The sequence below is a fragment of the Prionailurus bengalensis genome, chromosome E2 (genome assembly GCF_016509475.1).
Source record: "Prionailurus bengalensis isolate Pbe53 chromosome E2, Fcat_Pben_1.1_paternal_pri, whole genome shotgun sequence".
Taxonomy (NCBI): domain Eukaryota; kingdom Metazoa; phylum Chordata; class Mammalia; order Carnivora; family Felidae; genus Prionailurus; species Prionailurus bengalensis.
Genome location: NC_057352.1, coordinates 58200733 through 58222789, shown reverse-complemented (window position 1 = coordinate 58222789; position 22057 = coordinate 58200733). Strand labels below are relative to the sequence as shown.

The 22057-nt window shown below is 59.5% G+C and overlaps 1 protein-coding gene across 1 annotated transcript in view; it reads right to left on the bottom strand.

Annotated features, from left to right (window-relative positions):
• CRISPLD2 (cysteine rich secretory protein LCCL domain containing 2) overlaps window positions 1–22057 on the bottom strand; it is a 60206-nt gene that overhangs the window by 21846 nt on the left and 16303 nt on the right. The window contains exons 3-11 of the mRNA XM_043599795.1: window positions 18326–18444; window positions 15590–15722; window positions 15147–15262; window positions 12126–12226; window positions 8040–8183; window positions 6459–6519; window positions 3515–3581; window positions 2931–3061; window positions 1212–1255 (exon numbers count right to left, since the gene is read on the bottom strand). Of these exons, the coding sequence (XP_043455730.1) occupies window positions 1212–1255; window positions 2931–3061; window positions 3515–3581; window positions 6459–6519; window positions 8040–8183; window positions 12126–12226; window positions 15147–15262; window positions 15590–15722; window positions 18326–18444 (916 nt within the window). The remainder of the gene's footprint in view (window positions 1–1211; window positions 1256–2930; window positions 3062–3514; window positions 3582–6458; window positions 6520–8039; window positions 8184–12125; window positions 12227–15146; window positions 15263–15589; window positions 15723–18325; window positions 18445–22057) is intronic.

Below are 22057 nucleotides of genomic sequence, written 5' to 3'. Positions count from 1 at the left end.
GAAAGTGTATCAATGTATTACCAGGGCATATACTCCTAATCAGAGGGAAAACACCTTCAGAAGTATCCACCAAAACGTTCACAATGTTATCTGTAAGTGGCGGAGTCTGGTCAAATCCTTTTTTTTTTTTTTTTTTAAGGCGCCTTTGTATTTTTAAATTACCTGGAACGAATAGGCGTTATTTTGTAATAAGGAGAAAAGCCGCTATGTGTTCTTATAAAGACATCTAATGAGATATTCTTGCATCCAGGGCCTGTGACAAGCCAAGAACTGCTTTCCCAAAGGAAGGGGTTGTCGGGCCAGCTTCCCGAGGAAGGTGCCGGGCGGGGCGCCCCTACATCTCGGCTCCCCTGAGACCGTCCCAGTCAAGCGCTCTTTCTGCATGACCAGAACCCAAGGCTCCGCTTGTGTCCGCAGGACGCCCCCCAGGGGTACGCCCTCCCCCGCCAAGTGAACGCACCGTAGACAGGATTATACAGCGAGGCCGGGGAGGGCACGGACGGGCCGCGTGCTTCCTCAAGTTTCCCCTCTGTCGTTCAAGGCAGACATTACTAATCTATCGAGGCCTGTTTTCTGAGGAGCCCAGAACAAGGCTGCAGAATCCTACTCAATACTCCACCCACCATCACCAACCAACAGAAACAGACTCTCTGTCTACAACCTATTGGCTGCTCCAGACCCAGGCATTAGGACTTCTGGGACATTCAGCTGGGAACCCCCGGGGCCTGTGTCGCCCGTTTAGCGATTTGGGGCCGATGCCAGGTGCAGATACGTTTAGAAACTAGTTAAAGAATCAGCATTGTCAGGAACCTCTTTAAAAACCCTTTACGATGCTGAGGACCGCAGCGTTAAGAGGCAGAATTCACATTAAGTCAACAGCTCAGGAGAATGACATCTCCAGGGAAACCCAAGATCACCTGCGTATTACGGTCATGTAAAAAAAAAAAAAAGAAAAAAGAAAAAAAAAAAGACTGGCCAGGGGGTGCCTGGGGGGCTCAGTCGGTTGAGCGTCCGACTTCAGCTCAGGTCATGATCTCGCAGTTCATGGGTTCGAGCCCCACGTCGGGCTCTGTGCTGACCGCTCGGAGCCTGGAGCCCGCTTCGGATTCTGGGTCTCCCTCTCTCTTTCCACCCTTCCCCCCTCATACACTCCCTCTTTCTCAAAATAAACATTAAAAGTAAAATAAAATAAAAAAGACCGGCCAGCTTACCTTTTACTTTGGACACCATGAACGAGCTGGAAGGCTTGTACTTGCTGGAGAAGAAAACAGGAGGTTCAATGCAAACAGAATTGTTTCTAAAAGTGCAGGGTTTCTCCCACGTCTGTTTCATTTCGGACTCAACTTTGTGTTTCCCTACTCGCTTCCCATCAGCTTGAAAGCCCTTAGACCACTCTCGAGGGGGGGGTGTCAACCTACTTTGTGCCAAGAGCCCCTCGGGCAGGCTGGTGTCCCGCTCAGAATAGTGACTTTAAGATGCAGACCATAAACTTAAAAGGTTAACGGGAAATCAGTTATTGGTGGGATCGCTACCAAAGCATCAAAAGGAATGTGCGGGGCCCCTGGGTGGCTCGGCCGGCTGAGCCTCGACTTCAGTTCAGGTCATGATCTCGGGGTCTGTGGGTTCAACCCCTGCATCTGGCTCGCTTGCGGTCAGCAGGAAGCCCGCGTGGGATCCTCTGTCCCCCACTCTGTCTCTCTGCCCCTCCCCTGCTCACGCTCTCCCTCAAAAATGAATAACAAAGGAATCTGCCTTTGGGTGAGAGCTGCGCGCGCTTCCTTGCGAATATGCACTCGAAGCAGAAACTGTCTTCCAACCACTGTCTTTCCGGGGTCGTGACGGCAGACGTTTGCAGACGCCTCACCCCTACTCCCGTTGGGGACCAACACTCCGCCAGCAGGAAAGAACTATGTTTCAATTAGAGGTTGGAGAAATAAAGCTTCCGTTCGCTTTGTGTCGAGGTTGGCAGACTCCCTGGGACGCAAAGAACTGCCCTCCAGATGCAAAGCTGGCCGCCGGGAGGGCCCCGACGCGGCTCTCGGACAAGCTGTGTGGGCCACGCGGGGCTGGGACCCGGCCGGCCACGGTGCCCTCGGTGCCCCCGCTGAGCCTGGCACGGGGGCTGGCGTTAGGTCACCGGGCCTCCGCGAACGCATTCTCTGCTTCTGTTTAGACATCCTCACTCTCGTGGTGACGCGGCCCCTGAGACCCCAGCTAAGGCGAAGAGGGAATCTTGCGAGCCCTCTTGAAGAACCAGACCTTTCAAAGGGGAATGACTCATGCGGTTTTTGAAATGTTCTGCGTGGAACCCCCTGGAACACACACAGGCGCTTTGGCCGCTGTGACCCTGGCTGCAGAGGCGGGACGGGCCCTGACGCGGGGAGGCTCTCTTGATGCGAGGCACCGTGGCCCAGGGACGCAGGGAGCTGGGGCAGGGGCCCCGGTGTCCCTGCTGGGCCAGGCTCTAGGTGTCCTGGATGGGGGGAGGGGACTCCCGGGCGCGAGGGGCCTTTCCAGGGGCGACAGATCTTTCCCAGCGACTGTGGGAGAGCTGCATCGTTTAAAAAACTGGCTGCCTGCAACCCGTGTGGACCAGCCGGGTCCTACCATGGCCCTCTTTCCCCAGCGAGACGCCGTCACCCGGAAGGGATGAAGACACCCGCCCAAGGTCACAGAGCAGGGGCGGGGAAAAGCAGGAGTTGAAACTCAGCCGAATTAAACACTTAAACACACGCCCAGAAAAACCCACGCGGCTGAGAGGTGGTGAAACGCCCCCGGGGTGATGTCTGAGCTACGGCGTTCAAGTTCACCGTGACAGTTTGTTTCCCTGCTTCTTTATATCGTTCGGTACTTTCAAAATTTCGACAATACTTTCATAACCAGGAAAAAAAAAAAAAAGCGTTAAGGAATCCTGAGCACGGGACAGTTACCTCAAAGACTCCACGCCGTTTCTCTCAGACCTGACGAAGAAGGGGACCTTCCCGTTCCTGGTGACGTCCACCAGGCCACCTTTGGCGTCCAGGATCCCGTAGTGAATGGCGGCCCGGCATATGCTGGACGACTGGGGGCGGGAAGGGAGACGGTAAGTACGTCTGAATTCACCTTTGTCCAGTCTGCTTTGGAGAGGCCCGAGGTTTTGTCCCCAAGCCACAAAAAGCCAAAACGTCGGGCCAAGGCTCACCCCGCTTCTAACTCCCGCCTTTCCCCAGAACACGTCTTTGTTCCTGGGGTTGCTTATCTGAGAAAACCCATCCGAGGTGCTTTACGAACTAAGAAAGGTGACAAATGGCCCTTTCTCCCCACGTAGCGAGGCATATTAACGCTCGGTCTAACATGGAGACTGACCTTCACGAGGGTGTACCCCGGGTCCCAAAAGTGGCTTTACTAGTCTGTGAGCCCGGAGACAGGCGCACATCAGCTCTGGGACGGAGGGGGTGGAAGGAAAAAAATCTCCTCGGCCCCAAACCAGCAACCTCCGTTCCAAACGCGCTGGGAGTCCACACGGGCCACTTACGCTTTCGTAAAAGAGAGTTCCGAACACCTGCGCCTTGCTGCTCAGGCAGCCCGCTGGGCACTGGTACCTGATGGAGAAGAAAGCAAATGATTCCCACAGGTGAACGTGTGTGGATGAAATCCCACCAGGAATTCATCGGGGTTCTTCTCGTCCGGAAGTTCTATTACGGACACCAGAGAGAAGCAGGCTCCGAATGTTTTCAAGGGAGTCACGGCAGGCCCAGGTGAAGTTCATAGTCACGGGAACACCATTGTGGATTCAATTTGACCTCGTTTTCATGTGTTTAACATTCATGTTATAGGGAGGGGGCGCCTGGGTGGCTCCGTCGATGAAGCGTCCGACTTCAGCTCAGGTCACGATCTCGCGGTCCGTGGGTTCGAGCCCCGCGTCGGGCTCTGTGCCGACGGCTCGGAGCCTGGAGCCTGCTTCCCATTCTGTGTCTCCCTCTCTCTCTGCCCCTGCCCCACTCACACTCTGTCTCTCTCTCTCTCAAAAATAAACATTAAAAAAAATAATAAAAAGATTCATGTCAAAGGCAGAGACGCCAACCGATGGACAATTCATGGAAGAAAACCAAGTGGTTTCAAAGGCACCAAAACAAAAATCCTCAAACACCAGTCATCACAGAAGGCGCAAATGGAAAGGACAAGCCTCTTTCTAGGTGTCAGATTCCAAGGGTTTTTTTTTTTTTTTTCTTTTTAGATAGGATAAAATGCAACGATGGTGTTCTTGCCCAGGAAAAGGCACCTTTCCAGAAAGCCTTAAAAATGCCTATCCTTCAATTCTTAAGGTTTCCTTGCAAGCGCGTGGCCCAGGCCAGAAGCCGGAAAGTCAGGCCCACGTACTGCACCAAAGGTCTGGAATCGTTGAAAGACCAGGAAGAAGCCGGCACCGTCGGAGGGGCGGCCTAACACATTTTTGTGCGGTCGTACGTTAGGGTATGATGCATCCGCGAGAAATGAGGGTTTTGGAAAACATGTGACTTCGGAAAATCTTAAATGAAAACAGTAGCACATGAGGGGCGTTAGCTGTGGGAGCCTCCCCGGTGCCAGAAAAAAGACCGGGAGGGAAGCTACATCAAATCTCTACGGATATCGCGGAAAGGCGGGGCATCTTTAGTTTTTTCTCTAAACTCTGGTGCTGGTGGTGTTTTCCTGAATTACTGACGATACACGTGAATAGTTTTTAAAGTCGGGGGAGGCGGGGGGAGGCCCGGTCAATACTATGACTGTAAAAACACCGTGGACAGAAAACTGATGAGCCAGGGGATGGGCTGACTTCCAGGAGGCGAACCGTGGACGCTCCTGTGTTTGCAGGTGGGGGGAGTTGTAGCTCCTGATCAGAGGCCTCTAGTGGCCTTCGTGTGGCCGGACCCCTGCCTTCTCCCTGCTTGCAGAGGGTCCCATCGACCCCCGACTCCGGAACGTTCTCGAGGCTATCTGACGGATGTTCTCCAGCCTCGTCATTTTTTTCCCACTGACGACTCTGGCGTGATGTTCTCCTCACGAGCTCGCGGTACAGAAAAGCACGTCACCGCGAAGGGACAACTGGGCCCCAGGGCCACGCAAATGTGCCCTCACGCCGTGCCCGGGTCATTCTGGCGCCCGTGGTTGCCGCATTTGCTCGTCTGCCGACAACCCGACTGCTTTGACGTCTTCGGCACCTGCTGGCCCTCGAGCCACCTCGCCCTGGGATGCCCCGGGACCACTCGCTAACGCTCCTGCCAAAGTCCGAGCGAAGCCTCCTCCTGGCACACCGAATTCCGAGTCGCCAGGGTTCGAAGCAGGATCTGCTACCTTCTCATTCTGGTGTGCGCACTAAACAGCACGATTCGCGTTCAGGGGAACGGTCGCCGGGAGCCACAGGCGGACGAGGCGGGTGGGCTCCACCACCGACACGGGCTTCCAGCCACGAGCCTGGGGTTGCGCGTGACCCCGCGGCACGTGGTGGCCGCTTGCTGCCCGAAAGAGCGGCCCAGCGGCCGCCTCGCCAGACCCAAGCCCGGCCTTCCTGGCAATCGCTCCTCAGCGTCTGAGTGGACAACACGAAGTGAGCCCATCAGCCGGACGGATTCATTCAACTGCCGGGGAACAACATCCTGGTGGCTCTGACTCCAGTGGGGACTCGGGTTTCACAGCCGTGCAGCTGGATCTGCCCGCGGCCAACAGCGCCGGCTCACACGTGTCCTCCCACGGCCCCCGCCCTCCCCTGCTCTGCACGGGACCCAGGCCACCCCGCGACCCCCTTCGCGCAGCAGGTGGAACGGAGCCCCGGCCATGCACGAGCTCCGTGTCTGCAGCGCATCTGCTCCTGGCACATCCACAGCCTGGGGATTCTCTTTGGACCAAGGACCCAGAGCATCCGTCACTCGGGCCCGTCCTCCCCACGAGACGTGAAACACTTCACTGGAATATTCGTCCAGGTGAGAGGACACCCGGTGGGAGCCTGGGCCAGCTCCCTGGTCAAAGGCTACCAACCGGGACTGATTTTAGCCCTCAGGGAACGTGGGGCAGTTTCTGGGGCCACTTTTAGGCATCCCAGTTGGGGGTGGGGGTGCTCCTGGCATCCAGGGGGGTGAGGCCAGGATGCTGCTCGACGCCCTCCAGTGCACAGAACAGCCCCGCCCCAGAGAATGATCTGGCCCTAAACGTCAGGAGTGCCGAGGCCGAGAAGCTCGGGTCTAGGCACTAAACGGTGGCAGTCGGGGGGAGCTCTGCGACGCCACGGCCGGTCTAGCCTATGACAGGGAACGAGCCTGCCTAGCATCCCGCTCGACCCGGCACAACCGTTGTGCTGAGAACAGAGGAGGGCATTTTCCCCCGAGTCTCTACCCAGCTCGGCCCGGCTGGCCGGCAACGCACTGATCACGACGTGGCCCGTGACCGCGGCACACGCCTCGAAGGGGGTGCGGGCGTCGGCCAGAGAGGGTGCAGCCGGGCCTTACCTGTTGCACGTGGACCCTTTGCACTTGTTCTTCATCTTGGTGTCACAGCTGACAACTTGGGCTAGGAGAGAAGCGCGGAAACACACGTCACAGAAGCAGCGGGATCGGTCCGAGTTAACAGACACCACCCCCCACTCCGAAGACCTTTCTGGAACACTCCGGAATCCGTGCCACAACCTGAGCAGGAGCAGTGCCCACTGGCTGCAGGCTTCGGCTGTGAGGTTCCGATCCCCGACCTGCCCCTTTAGAGAAGCAGTGTGACCTTGGATATGGTCCTTCCCCTCCGTGCGGGTGTGTCCGCATACGGATAGTGGGGATAGGACCTTGGGTGCTGTTTCCGTCAGCGTTAACTGAGAACGTGCATGTGGCTTCGGAGGGGGGGCCTGATACGCACCAAGTGCCCTGAAGCCCCAGAAGGTTCTGGAGGGTGGGACTTACAGGCCTTCTCCAGCCAAGACCACTGCTGTCGAGCGTTACTTTCTTGTCTGTCTTACAGGGACACGTCAGAATCCTGGCGTGGGGTCAGAGTTTGTCAAAAAGACTTATTATGTGGGCGCCCGGGTGGCTCAGTCGGTTAAACATCTGACTCTTGATTTCGGCTCAGGTCACGATCTCACGGCTTGTGAGTTTCGAGCCCCACGTCAGGCCCTGCGCTGGCAGCGTGGAGCCTGCTTGGGATTCTGTCTCTCCCTTTCTTTCTGCCCCTCTCCTGGTCTCATGCTCTCTCTCTCTCTCTCTCTCTCCCAAAAGCGGATAAACATTTTAAAAAAATCTTGTTTCTTGATTTGTCTCTCTTATTTAAAAGAAAGATAGACATTTATTTTGTAATGTTAAATTATCATTTTCTTAATGGAACCGGCTTAGGGGGAAGCAGAGAACCATGAGTGGACGGCCCAGGCCTGTGTTGTGCTCATGAGAAAACACTCCTCCAGAGCCCCAAACCTTCAGGAAAGGCGCTACCTTGGGGAAATGGAGCGCTGAGCTCCAGCCAGGGCAGGTGAGGGCAGAGAGAGGGCAGACCTGAGAGCTGAGGGCATCGAGGGGCAGGAGAGGGGAAAGCCTGACAATACCCTGCATTTGGGGACTTCCAGGAGCCTTGGGGGGGAGCGCGGGTGGCACTGCGGTGATGACCTCAGAGCTGACACTGGTGGCCCCCATTACTGCAAAGGATGCTCGAAGCAACCCCGCATGGGCCTTACTGTCCCCTTTCATGGATGAGCAAACCAAGTCTCGAAGGGGCCAGCGAGGGTCCGAGCCACCAGAGCCGGGCCCGGATGCCCGCCCTGCCGGCACCTCCAGGGGGACCCAGTTTCAGCCCAGGCCCCCCCGCTGAAAGGGCAAGGCCTCACCTCGAAATACCTGCCTGGCGGGAAAGGCCCCCCCAAGCACCACTCCCATAACGCTTGCTTTGGAAATGACTTAAAAGTATCCTTTTTGGAAAATGCCTCGGGGCGGCGCGTTTGTACCCAGACCCGCCCCGTGTGCCCACTGTCTGCCCGCTTGGAGCCCTCCCCGCCCCGCGGCGCCCCTCCTGGCACCCCCCCCCCCCCCCCCCCCCCCGCAGAGGCGGCCCCCACTCACTCATGTAGTTCACCGCGGCCGCTTTCTTGGGCTTCGTGGGTCTGGTCACCCTCGGCTGGACCCAGACGTGCTTCTCTTCCGGGACGGGAGCCACCTCCACCTCGTTCATCTCGTCCGTTTCGGGTTTGGGGACGAAAGTCTCTTCTTCACGGCGGGGGCAGGGGCGAGACAGACAACACGAAGGATGCCACAAAAATGCACTTTGCGGGGTGGCGGGGGCGGGGGGGGCAGCGGGGGGGGGGCCCACATGGAAACGGCAACCGGGAAACCGAACCTGCTTGCGGTTCGCTTTCACAAAGACTCGTTTCAGCAGCAGAGAGAAAGTTCCACGGCAGCGCCGAGCCGGCCAGGGGGCATCCCACCCGCCCAGGCGAGGCGGCCGGCTCTCTGCTCGCCGTGTTTGCTTTGGACCCGGGGGCAGCCGCGACCAGAGGTGCGAACCCCAGTGCCCGCACCCGGCTGGTCACACTGGCTCCTTGTCCTACCTCCTCCCGCTCGCCACCACCTGCCCGAGGGCGCGGCTTCGGGGGGCCGCCTCCCCGTCCGAGCCCAAGCTGGCACGGTCTCCCCTGAGCTCCCTGTGGCCCCCACGGCTCTCCCTGGGGGAGGGGCCTTCCTCGTCCGTGGCGCACGGGGCCCCGCGTCGATGTCCTCGGACCGCGCTGTGCCCGGCCACCGGCAGGGTCTGCTCCCTTCCCTTCCTGTGAGTCCCTGCTCAACCGCGGCTTTCGGGCACCGAAGCTTCCCTGCCCGGCGCTCACGGCCAGCTTTTCCACATTCAAAGCCGAAGCTGGGTTGAGTTAGCCCATCTCCGGGTTAAACGCAGAGTTACGTCACCCCGCTGCCGTCGCTTCTCCAACCTCGACCACGACCCCCGAGTTTTCAAACACGCTCAGTGGCCACACAAATTCCATTTCTCCTAAGGATCAGGTGCACCTTCGAGTTTGCATCCTGAAGGACAACTGTGAGCCACTCCTCAGAACCACCCTCAGGCCGCCACGGTGCCACGGTCCCAAACGGTGAACTCCAGCCGAGGCGCAGAAAAGTCTTGCCAGTTTTATTTCCTCGAGGCCTTGTCAAGGGCCGACTGATGCGTGCGTGCCTTTGCCGGGGAAGCCCTCCCACCTTCACAGCGTGCACACCCGTCCCCCAGGGGCGTCCGTGGACCAGAGTTTCCAGCTCTGGAGCCACCCCCCACCCCCTGCCGCCCAGTGACGATGACATTCGGGGCCTCCCCGGCCTCTCTGTGGCACCGGATTGAAATTCAAGTCCTGGCGAGCGCTCACGAACCCCCTCGCCTCATTCCTGAGGAACGGCGACCTCTCTTCTCCAAAGGGGGAGCCAAGTGTCTCGGAGCTAAGCAAAACAAGCATGCAAACGAGGGGCCAAGCGTCCCCTGCTTTTCAAGGCTGGGGCGCTCTGCACCTGTCTCCCTGGCCGGTCCCTCAGGCGAGGAGAGCGGGTGCGATTTAAGGGGGGGGGAGGGTGCGCATTTAGGTCCAGAGCCGGGGTGCTATCCTAATGAGAGCTCTGTTCACAGGTGCGATGTCACCACCACCTGGAAACTCTCTGGGGCCAGGAGCGAGCCAGCCTGTTTCTGCCCACCCCCCCCCCCCGCCCACCCCACAACGGACATCCGGCTCTGCACAATTTTGCCCAAAAAATCTGCTGAATGAAGGATGAGCTAAGTCTTAAAAGAAGTGTGTCTTTGAGTTCTTGGGGGAAAAAGAGGAAAAAAAAAGAAAAAAGAAAAAAAGAAAGAAAGAAAGTCCCGGCTGAGTTCAGAGACATTCAAGATGGGAATTCTGGAATTCGCCGCTTGTAGCCAAAAGCTATCGGTGACGGCTTTTTACAAAGACCCCGGGTTTGCCTCTGCGTCTGGCCGCTGTTCCCGTCAATGTCGCTATTCAGGTTGGCCCTTCAACCGAAAGCCAGAGCTATCTCGGGAATGAGCCGGGGTTTCTTCCACTGGCCTGTAGGATTTTTATACCTCATAATCGTGGCTTTATTCAGCCGAATATAGTTTGCTAGAGCATCCGAAGCATTTGAGGCCTCACTATTTAAGCAAACGGGCAGACAGTCCTCGCCCTCAGACGCACACATGAAAAGAGGTGTGCTTACCCAGAGGACAGGCTGTATTTGAGCACATCCTAATTAAGGTGCCCGCGTAGAGCAGCACGGGACTGGGGAAATTCCGTGCCCAAGTTCACTGCAAGGTTACGGTGCACGCTGTCCAGCCCTGGGGGTTCAGGGCACACGGCTGGGCCTACGTCCTCCCGCAGCTTCCTCCGTAGGTAGGGACAGAGCTCACGGCTAACGTCTTCTGAACACAAACCGTGTGACCGCCCGCCGGCTCGGCCCTTCCTCGGTGTGCGTGCCCGTCTCCCCAGGAGGCATGATCAGCCCCATTTCACAGACAGGAAAACCGAGGCTCAGAGAGGCCAAGCTACCCGCCCAAGCTCACACAGCTGAGGGTCACGCTGTCCTTCCGTGAAGCCCATGTCCTTGGTCGCCACACAGGGTCCCGGTTTCAGGCTGGAGGGGCGGAAACTTCTCTCACAGTCTATCTGTATCCCCGCTCCATCTACCATGATAGGTCAAGGCCTGGCCAGGCACCCTCAATAAATGCTTATTAAGTAGCTTACGCAGATAAGCTGCTTTAGAGGAGACTTTCTGCGTGGCTGGCTGTGGAAACGGGGAGTCCTGCCAAGGGAAGTTGGGTGACTTCCACCAAAAATAAAGAAACAAGTACAAAGGCTTCATTGGGTGGGTAACCGAGCATCTAAGGTGCCTTTGTGTGCGTTTGCTCTTTGAAAATGACCCTCTGGGGGTACCGGGGACATATGTATTCAGAACACATCTGCTCCAGGACCCTGGAGGCCCCAGGGTGAACGGGCAGCTGTAACAACAGGTGACCAGGGTTCACGAGGGGTCCCCGTACAGTAAGACTGCAGAAGCAGGTGCACCGCCTGTGTCATCAGGGAAGCCTCCCTGGAGGAGGTGGGACGCCAGAGCTGTGTCTCCAGGAAGAAGGTCGGACCCCACGCAAGGGAGGGAGTGCCACCACACCTGCCCACTACTTCTCCGAGGGGTAAAGGGCCCGTTCGCCGAGCGTCATGTGCCGGCGGCTGGCGGGAAGGAGCTCCCGTCCCTCTCTCTGCTTCCTCCCAGCTGTTACAGCTGGGGAAACTGAGGCACAAAGAAAGCCGGCGGTACGCCAGAGCGCGCACCGCCAGTGACAACACAGATGCCCCCCCAGCCCAGGCGGCTGTGGCTTGGGCCCCTGGCGCCCCTCACGGAGGGGCTCCGAGAACAGTGCTCTGAGAACAGCCCTGTGGTGAGATCAGGTTTCCGCAAAGAACAGCGGGAGAGCCAAGAGGCCAAGAGCGTCCTTCCCTCACGCTCCCCAAATCAGCCCTCAGGATCCAACGGGGGACTCACCCCTGCTGGGGTGACTGGAGTGCGGCCACAGGCCCTGCCTGCCAGGGACACGGGGAAGGCCGGTCGGGCCCGAGTGCCAGCCCCCGCCCGCTTTCTCGTACCGCCGTGACCCCCGCTTTCAGGCAGGGAGACTGAGGCTCAGGGAGGGGAGGCAGCCTGCCCAGGGTCCCACTGCTGGAATGTGGCGGGCGGGCTATTCTCAAAGCCGGTGTGCGGGGCTCGTGAGTGCAGGACTCCGAGCGGGGACACCCAGGGGGGTTTCCCTAAAGACAAGGGTGTGGAGCCCCGAAGACAGAGAAGAGGGACGGGCCAGCGGGAGAAACCACAGTTCGCAGCCTTTCTCTCTCCCGGGCTCATGACCACACGGTCCTCACAGCTCCAGACACAAGTGTGTGCTCTGCTTCCTGCTCTCGCCCCGAGGCTGCATCTCCCTCCTCAGGGGCCACCTGCTCAGGAGGCTGTCATCCCCAGCCCCGCCGGATGACAGTCAATGCCCCCGCAGTAAGCCCCGTGGCATCAGCTATTCCCCTGGAAAGACACACATCACTGCTCGTGGCAATGACCCCGCTAGACCTCCGTCCCGTCAGGTCTGCATGTCGTATCCCGGATGGGAGCAGAAAGGCGCTCCCGGGGGTCATGACCTACCTCGGTAACACAAGTTGTTCCTGCAGCCGCCTCCGTAGCTGGGCGGGCACTCGGAGCAGGGCCGGCCGGTTTTGTAGGGGGCTTCTCCAATCCAGTTCCCCCTGCGGACAGACCAGAAACACCATCGGGGGGGGGGCCGCCACCCCAGGGCCTGGGGAGCCCCCCTCTCCCCTCTCCCAGGCTGTCTGGGGGAGGAAGGAGAGCGTAGGCTTCTGGGCAGCTGCAAAGAGTCTAGAAAATTCTAGAAGAATCCCAGTCGTGTTCTGTCACGTCAGTGTGTGCGTCTACATACCCCTTCGGCCCCACACCTGCCCGTGTCCTGCCCTACGCGACTCTGAACGCCGCGGGCCACCCCCTACCCAGGCCCCAACACCTTGGTGCTGGGAAGCTTCTGAGGTCCCCCTCTTAAGCCACTTCTCAAAAGTTGGCAGAGGTTTCGTCGCAGTCTTTGGCCCCCAGATGGGCTCGTCCCTCCCCACCAGCCAAGTCTGCCCCCCATCTAGGGTTCCACATTTCCTCAAAGACGAACCACTAACGTTTATGGCCTGATGGCTGGGTGCCAGGTCCTAGGCCACCGTCCTGCGGGCGGATGATGGTCTTACTCCGCCAACAGGTCCTTGGAGTAAGCGTCCCCCCTGACACACGAGGCCATCAGGTTTCGGGATCCCCCGCTTCTGCCCAAACACCACCCCCGAGCCCACCCTGTCAGCCACCCCCCGGGGTCTGGTGCCCGGGTCGGCGTCCTGAATGGCCAGCGGCTCGGACTCTTAGGAAAGAGGCCGCGGACGCCGCGGGGTGCGAGGTGGCAATCAAAAAGGCCCGCTGAACAGCCAACACTGTGGATTAATCTCGAACACCCGGTGTTGAGCAGAAGACGCCAGGCGCGGAAGAGCCCATCTGCCTGGCCCGTTCCCGTGTGGGTCCCAACCAGACAGACTGACCGACGGGGAGGGATGTCGGAATGGTGGGCCCTCTGGGGAACACCCTGGGCCCCTGAAAACACTCTCCGTCCTGGGCTGGGTGCTAGTTCCATGGGTGTAGACGTATCATACGGACTGAACGTTTGCCTCCCCACCGGCCGCTAATTGAGGCCCTCACCCCCAGTGTGGAAACGGGGCTTCCCAGGAGGTAAGTGGGGTTCAGCGAGGCCACAAGGATGGGGGGCCCTGAGCCACCAGGACTCGAGTCTTTATAAGAGGAGACACTAGGGCCCCCTCCCCTCCTGTGCACGCACTGAGACGCCACATGAGGGCACAGGGAGGAAGAGAATCACCAGAACCCGGCCTCGACCCGGGGCGCACAACCCCTAGAATGTGAGCCCCCAGCCCCTGGCACTGGGTCGCGGCCGCCCGCACGGGCTGGTCCACGCAGACACGGGTGGGATTTATCGAGCCGCACACTTAAGACTAGTGAGCACTGAGGACCCCGAATCGGTTTCCTAATGTGACAGATCATGAACACGGAATATTAAAAATAAAGGTCTGTCAATTATTAAAAAAAAAAAAAAAAATGGGGCGCCTGGGTGGCGCAGTTGGTTAAGCGTCCGGCTTCAGCCAGGTCACGATCTCGCGGTCGGCGAGTTCGAGCCCCGCGTCAGGCTCTGGGCTGATGGCTCAGAGCCTGGAGCCTGTTTCCGATTCTGTGTCTCCCTCTCTCTCTGCCCCTCCCCCATTCATGCTCTGTCTCTCTCTGTCCCAAAAATAAATAAACATTGAAAAAAAAAAAATTAAAAAAAAAAAAAAAAAAAAGACTAGCGTGTACCATACAGACGTTATTCCTTTTGGGGAAAGAACAACAGAAAAAAAACCAGCCGGAACCAAAAACAGGCAGCACTTTTTTCTGCTAGGATCTTCTGGTGGATTTTTTTTTTTTACACCAACAGTCAAATGGAAGTATCCCTCACCCGCCACCTGCCACCGGGCCGGGGTTGCGGGGCAGGGGTCCCACCATCGTGGGCCCATCACTGGTCTTTGTCAGGCCTGCGCCTCCCCCCAGCGATGACATCATCGGCCGGCCCTCAGGCCTGCGGGCTGCTGGGACGCGGCCAGATGCTTTCACCCAGAGTGGCTATTTTCTTCTCGACCTTAGCGATGCTGCCCCCCACCCCCCGCCCCCTGCCGCCTCCTTGCGGCCACTCCCGGCCCAAACCAAATAAGTGAGGTCATTTGTATTGCATTCGGTCACGGAGCAAGCACGCGCCAAGGGCACACCATGTGCGCGGCTCGGTGCGAGGGTGGCGGCCAGCCCCGTGGCCAGCGTGCAAACCGCGGGCTCTCCGCTGGGAAGATCGTGCTCTGAGAATCGGCACATATTTGAGGGGCAAAGGGGGTGAATGAGTGAAGGGACCAGTGGCATGCCGACGGTATCAGCATGGCATGAGGAAGAAGGGGGCTGCCACACAGAGGTGCCACGCGGGCCTTCCCAGCGGGGGAAGCGTAAAAATGCGAAAACCAGGTCTAGCGTGACTTTGGTTGCTAGAATGCTGTCCGCTGCGTATTTTTAGAGAGGAAAAAAAACCCAGAGTATCGCCATGGCACACCCCACTGGTTGGCCGGTCAACAGCTATTCCCATTTCCGATTTGCTCGGACGGTCCCAGATGACCGGCAAAGCCAGTTAGGGCAATTTCACTGGTTAAAGCCAGCTGGGGAAATCTTGTGCCCCCCTCGTCTGTGAGTGGCCTGGTTCTGGCCAATGACGTGAGAAAGTGGGCCGGGGGTGAGGAAGGCCTGAGAGAAAGCCCTTTTCTACCATTCTCTTCCCTTTAGTTTGGGGGGATGTGATGGCTGGTGCTCTGCAGCCATCTTGGGAGCAAGAGGCTAGGATAGCACAGCCGGGAAACAGAAAGAGCTTGAGTCTTCGCCGATACTGCGGCGTTTTTCAGCTACACCGGATGCACCCATCGCTAGGTGTGTCGTTATGTGAACTCGTGAGGAGACTTCACCACTCAAGCCGATTTTAGTTGGGTCCTCCATGGCCGGCGAGCGCATCCCAGCCCTTCCAGCCACGTCACGTGTTCTTACTTTGGAGAGTAATTGCACACGAGGTAGACCGCGTTCTCCCAGACATCTCCCCACACGTTCATCCTCTGACAGGTGTTCACAGCACAGCCGACCTTGTTGGTAGCGGCCCAGACTATCTGAAAAGAGGACACCCGTGTGTCAGAGTTAAGGACGAGCCAACACGACGTGACCTCGATCTACAGGCTGCTGGTGCTAAAGGGGTATGATGTGAAGCGGGGAAGGACCAGATTTTTTTGCCCCTCACCCCCTGAAGATCCCTATGTTACACTCTCAGCTTCCGTACTTGGGTCACAAACACCAGCCCGGCCCGCCGGCGACGCCTGGAGTTAACGCCACGTCAAAGACAACAGTTGTGGCAACGAGAGTGCAGAGTTTCCCGGCTGGGTGGCGGTCCTGCGCGGCCAGGTGAGTGAAGGGGCTCGGGGGGGCGCCTGGAGCGTTACCTGCGTGTAGTGGGTGCACATGGGCCCGGAGCACCTCTCCGGACACCAGGGGTCGCACTCGTGGGGGTAGGGGTACGTGTAGTGCTTCACCTCGTCGTACCAGGACTGCACGTGGAAGCCGGGAGAACGGTACCTGCGGGGGCAGACCAGCCTGTCACGTCCCGGCCCCCACACCCCCAGCAGACGGAGACCGCAGCTCCCAGCGCCACCACGCACGGGCAGGCGGGAGGAGGGGAGGCTCCGGGCAAGGGGCCGCAGATCCCGCCCGGCGCCTGTATCACTGCCGAGAACCCCGACTTGCAAGGGCTCCCCTTGCAAGGGTACCCCCGGGGTCCCCCTGGGCGCCAGGAGAGTCCCTGGGGGGCCCACATGCCACCTATGTGTGCAGGAAACGTCCGCCCGGCCCCCAGCGAGCCATTCTTTACGTTACAATCAAGCGTACATTTGGGAAATTATACGTGGTCCCTGAGCCCCACATTTCCCAGAGGTCGCTTAAAACACAGGTTGACGGGGCGCCGGGGTGGCTCAGCCGGTTAAGCCTCCGACTTCGGCCCGGGCCGTGATCTCACAGTTGGTGAGTTCGGGCCCCGCGTCGGGCTCTGGGGCTGACTGCTTCCCGTTCTGTGTCTCCCTCGTTCTCTGCCCCTCCCCCGCACACGCTCGCACTCTGTCTTTGTCAAAAATAAATAAACTAAAAAAATAAAAATAAAAAAAATAAAGCAACAACACACGTTGATCTCAGGCGTTGAGTCCGTTTAAGGTCAGTGCAGAGAACAACAGTGAGTAACTGTCCAGGTAAGGCTCACATAGGACATCCACAGCGGCGGGGAAGGTCTGAAAGCTGGGAGATGGCTGGCTACGGGGGGGGCGCGGGTCCCTGGCACCCCCGAACAAGAGCCCGGAGGCTCTCGTTTCCACGCGGTCACGGCTGGCCGCACGCCTGCCGGGGACCCCAGGAGTCAGATACGAGGCGGAAAAGGAATTCAAGACACAGGAACCGGCAGGCAGAGCTCTGCCGTCACGTGGGCAGACCCTTTGGGGAACTTCCTATTTAGGGTTTTATCACCCGAGCCCTCCCTTGCCCCCAGGGGGAGGGGACGCCTGTCCCCACCCGGTCATCACCCTTGCCGGCCACTGCTCCGTCCGCTGGGTTGGCATCGTTTTCTCCTTACGGGGAGAGAAAATAAACTGGATGTAAATCCCCAGTCACCGTCACCAGCAAGTCTAAACAAAGCGGGTTCGATAAAGAGGAAAGACCAGAGGGGTCTGGCCGTGTCCACGAGCGCCGCGGTGGGCGGACAGTTGGAGGTCTTGGAACCCTGTCAGAACCCACAGTGAATGGTGGCGGTCAGCGACGGGGCCGGGGCAACGGCCTCTCTCCCGAGGGCCCGCGTAGGAAAAGACGCTCGCGGCCACACAGCCACAGAGCGAAGGGACACTCTGGCCCGCCCGTTTCCCCGGAGCGCGCTGCCGCGGGGTCCCGGAGAACGGGGGGCTCTTTGGGAAGGCAGGTGGGCACGACGCACCCAGGAGGGGCGAGACCTCTGCGCCCTCTGCACTGTCACACCTCCCAGGGGGTCTGATGCAGCTACGGCGGAGGCTAGGTCCCAGGATGGAGCGGCTCACTTTGGGCCTGTCCGCTGGGCGGCCCGAAGGCAGCCTTTGCGACGACAGCCGGGACGGCTACGGAAGAGAAAACCTGCCTGACGTCGTCTGAGGAGGGAGGCTGAAAAGCTGTTCTGGCCTCGACTGTGTAAAAATATGCCGGCCCACAGCCAGATGCTACGCCAGGGTCAAGTGCGGGCGGCTGAGCCGGGGCCGTGGGATGAAGGGCTTCCTCCCTGTCGACGTTGTCTTTTCGTGCGACCGGAGGACGGATTTTATCAAAAGCAGAATTCACCCAAGGACAAAAAAAAAAAAAAAAGTGTGAATTCGCTTCCGTGAAGTCACGTGTCTGGGCCCCTCGTGACACCTGCTCCGATTCTGTCCCAGGAGAGCGCGTGGCCTAAGGGAAGGGTACTGCTCGTGGCCACGCTGAACGCGAGAGCCAGGAACCATCTGGGCTCCAAGTCAGGCCAACCCCGACCCGTCCTTCGAGGGGACGCTTCAAGTCCAGTCCAACTTGTCAACGGTAGAGGCAAAGCCCAAGGGGGACCTGAGCCCCCTGGCTGGCTCCGGGTCCGGGCCTGGAGGACTTGGGGACACAGCACATCGTCCGGCTGGGCAGCGGGTCTGCGCTGGCCCAGAAGACACGCTCCCCGCCCCCCCACCCCCGCCCCGTCCTCTAAGGAAACCAGCCGTCAGCCGGGCAGGGGCTCGGCCGTGCGCCCAGCTGGCCCCGGGGAGGCCAGGGGGCGACATGTAACAGACCACTGTCAAGAGGCTCCTCCAGGCAAGGGGGCCTTGGCCGTGAGAGCCAGCCTGCCCCGGACGAGGAGGGGAGGAGGAGGGCAGCCGCTCGCGAGGCGGAGCCTGGCTGGCCCTGGAGAATGAGCAGGACTCAGACATCCGAGCGGGGAGAAGACCCTCTGGCCCGTCCCTGCAAGCAACGTCCCCGTGTTGCCAGCTCACCCAGCCGGCTCCCTCAGGAATCCTTTCAAGGACACGGAACGGAAGAGCCTGGCTCCAGAAAGCCCGAGCCCGGCGATCGGCGTCTGGACTGACGAGCAGGCTGGACGTGACAATGGACCGTGGCGGCCAGTTCACAAGTGAGGGCGGGACCGCGGCGGCTCTTACCTGCCCCAGTGGACGGCCAGGTTCTGCCCAAGGGACACCAGCAGACCGGTGGGCCCGTGCTCCCAGATGCACTCGTGAGCCCACGCCGCGGCCGACCTCTCCAGCTCCTCGTCCCAGGTCTGCAGGGGGAGGGGACACGGGGGAGGCCAGAGTCAGGCACGGGTGTCAGGACCGAGCCTGCGGCGACACCCCCACTTGGGCCCCAGGTGGAGCCGCGGGCTGGGGCTCAGCCCCTTGGACACCGTGTTCTGTGCACACGTCGGACGGGTTCCTGAGCCGGCAAGGGGAGAGCAGCAGGTCAGCCAGGAGCCCAGAGAAGCCAGGCCTCCAGCCGTCCTCACAGCTCCCGCCCGGGCTCGGACTTGCCGGGGACGCCCGGCAAGCCCGTGGCATGGCCTCCCGGCCTCTGCCAACTGCCGTTGGCCTCATCCCCGCCATCGGGCAGATACAGCGGCCTGCGGGGCAGGCAGGGGCTGTCCCCTCTCTGCAGAGCCCCAGCCCCTGGCACACAGTAGGTGATCACTGAAAGACCGTCGGCCAGAGCCCCGGGACGTGGCCGGGAACGCGAGGCTGCGGGACCCCGGTACGGAACCCCCGCCAAGCTGAGCGCCTCCCCGGCCTCCCGCCCTGCCACCTCTTTCCAGCCTCAGTGACACAGAGTCCCGAACAGCCAGGGGCATTCAGACGTCAGACCCCTCTGTTGCCGACAGCGCCCTGCCTTTAGTGCCCACCGAGCGCTGTGCCGCTTCTGCCTGGGGTCCTTCTCCAACGCCCAGGCACGGCCCGAAGGGGGATGGGAGCTGACATCGCAGAGGCCACCCCCAGTCAACAGGGGACGGGCCTGCCTTCGGGCGGATGTACCATGATGAGGCACCACCTTCTTCCCGCCTTCTGGATTTACGGGTCACCCCCTCCCAAATACACTACGGAACCAACGTGGTGACTCGTTCTCCAAGCAGTGGACCACCCAATGCTCCGGGAGGGAACAGACACCATGCGCCGGGTGGGGGGGACACAGTGGGGACGGGTGGCAGCTCGCCCCGAGACCTCTCTGGAAGCGGCCGGCCGGCTAAGGTCCTTCCCGGAGCCCAGGGAGGCAGGGCGGAGCCTGTGCAGGCGCGGACCCCGCCCTGAGGGGTTTCTCAGAAGCTTCTCAGAAGCTCACTGTTCATTCTGAGCAGCGTGAACCCTGTGTGCCTTTGGTCCGGGGCCATAACATCTTCTACAACTCAGCGGGGAGGTGCGCGGGGAGGGCGAGGTCATGCCTGGCAGATCTCGGGGGTCAAAGGCGTCTGAAATTCTGGCTGGAGACAGGCAGACTCCACACGTGGTCTGCACCAGGCCGCGGCCAAACGGGGAGCCAGCCCTCCCCGCCCCTGCATCCGAGGCCTCCTCCCGGGGCCTGCCCTTCACCTCCCAACCGCCCCTCGGCTCCGGCCGTGCCCGGCACGTAGTAGGGCCTCAGAACGATGCTTCCCGAACAGAGGGGCGCAGGGCTGGCAGTCAAGGCTGTGACTGTGTGCGACACCCTCTACTGCTCAGTGCCCCCCCCCCGCCACGGCGGTGTCGCAGGCCACGACTCTCGCCCCGGCATGACGCACGCGTGCCTGGGTGAATGCAGGCAGGGCGGGCCCGGCCCCCCGCTCACTCCAGCCCTCACGGGTCCCCTCCAGTCCCCACCTTGCCCCTCACCCCCCGCTCAGCCTGTGCTTTCCCAGCTGAAGATGAGCCCCGCCGACCAGTCCACGTCTCGCGGAAGGAAGGACACAGGTGAACACTCTTTACCCCCCAAAGGGGTGACTGGCGGAAGAAAGACAGAAAGAACAGGGCCGTGAGGGCACCGGGGAGAGTGTTCGTGTTGCGTGAACCTGGGTGTGGGGCCCCGCGCTGCCCCTTGCTGGCTGTGTGACCGTAGACGAGTGGCTTCACCTCTCTGGGCCTCTGTTTCCCCATCTCGTAGGGGGGCTGCTGGTGCCTGCTGGAACAGGATTTGGGGGGAGGCTGAACGAGCAGGCATCCAGCCCCCAGGTGAGGTGCGAGGCGGCTCTCAGTAAACACTACAGGAGCATTAAGGAAATTCACTTTCTCAAGAACCTACCCTGCCCCCGCCCGGGGCAGTGCACTTGCCAGGGAACAGTATCACCCTCATTTTCTTGTTTCATTGTCACCAGTAGCCCGTGGGGTAGGTTTGATTTTCCCATTGCTGCAGACAAAAAAAAAAAAACACAACAAAAAACCTTGACGCTAAGAGAGGTTAGGTAACTTGCCTAAGGTCACACAGCAGGAAGTTACAACTTTACCAACCCAGCTTTAACTGGCGTCCAAGGTTGGGGATGGGGGAGGGGGGGGATTGATAATAGCAACGATATGTTAACACATATTTAGTCCTCATGCATCATCTCATTGACTCTTCTCAACCACCCTAGGAAAAGGGGACTTTTACGTCCCCGTAGTGCAGGCCAGGAAACGTTAACACAGAGAGGCTAACTAATCTGCCTAAAGTCACACAGCTACCAAGCCAGGAAGGCTGGCTCCGGAGCCTGTCCACTTATAAAACCTCAAAAGAGGGTGCCTTAACTCTTTGGAGATTGAAAATCCACCTTCCGGGGCACCTGGTTGGCTCAGTCAGTTAAGCATCGGACTCTGGATCTCGGCTCAGGTCAAGATCTCACAGTCCGTGAGCCCCGCGTCAGGCTGTGTGCTGACAGCATGGAGCCTGCTTGGGATTTTCTCTCCTCCCCCCATCCCATCTCTGCCCCTCCCCCCACCTCTCTCTCTCTCTCTCTCTCTCTCTCTCTCTCTCTCTCTCTCAAAATAAATAAATAAACTTAAAAACAAAACCACCTTTCAATGCTGAGGCTATTTCAAGGGACCGCAGCTCAAAGCCCCGACAGGCAGGGCTGAGCCAAAAGCTAGATTTTCAAGACGTTTTCTCGAATTATTGCCACTTGCTTGTCTGGAAGCAGGATGCACAGAGGGGCAGCACCGGGGAGAGACTGGGACTCGTGCCTCCTTCCCTGCCTCGTGGCCCTGCTCAGAGGTGGCCCCGACCACACCCGTGAAGGCTCAGCTTCCCTGAAAGGCCGTGTAGACCCAAGGACCCAAATCCCAGCTCCAACCCTGAAGTCATGCGAGTAAACAAACACGAAAACACGCAGGCCCGTTCCAGGCTGCACTGGGACCCTCCCTGCTGCGTAGCTAAGCCCTGCTCACTTGCGCTGAATCTCCCACAAGGCCCCTGGGCAAGCACGGGGCAGTGACGTAAAGACCAGCATAAACCTAGCCTATTCCCAAAAGGAGGCAGGAAGCAGACGGGATCCCGGGGGTTTGGGGCTCAGTCAAGCTTCAGGCCAAGGAAAATTCTCTGCTCCCTGGCGGGCACCACACAGGGCCTTGGTGGGGGGAGGGGCACGGGAGGAAGACTGACCTATCCAGAGAGGTAGAGAGTGTCCCTTCCCCACAGGGACCAAGGCCAAACCACCAGGTCCTGGGAAGGATGGGGGAAGAGTCCACACCCAAAGCCACAAAGAAATCCGCTCTAATTCTCGAGGGCTTTAACCCTAAAAAGGTCTGCATCAGCTGTCTCATACATCAGCATTTTGAAGGGGTGCCCACTCTTCCTCCTAAGATTAGCACAAACCCCGGGGCGCCCGGGCGGCTCAGTCGTTCAAGTGGCCGACCGTTGGCTTTGGCTCAGCTCGCGATCTCAGTTTGTGAGTTCGAGCCCTGTGT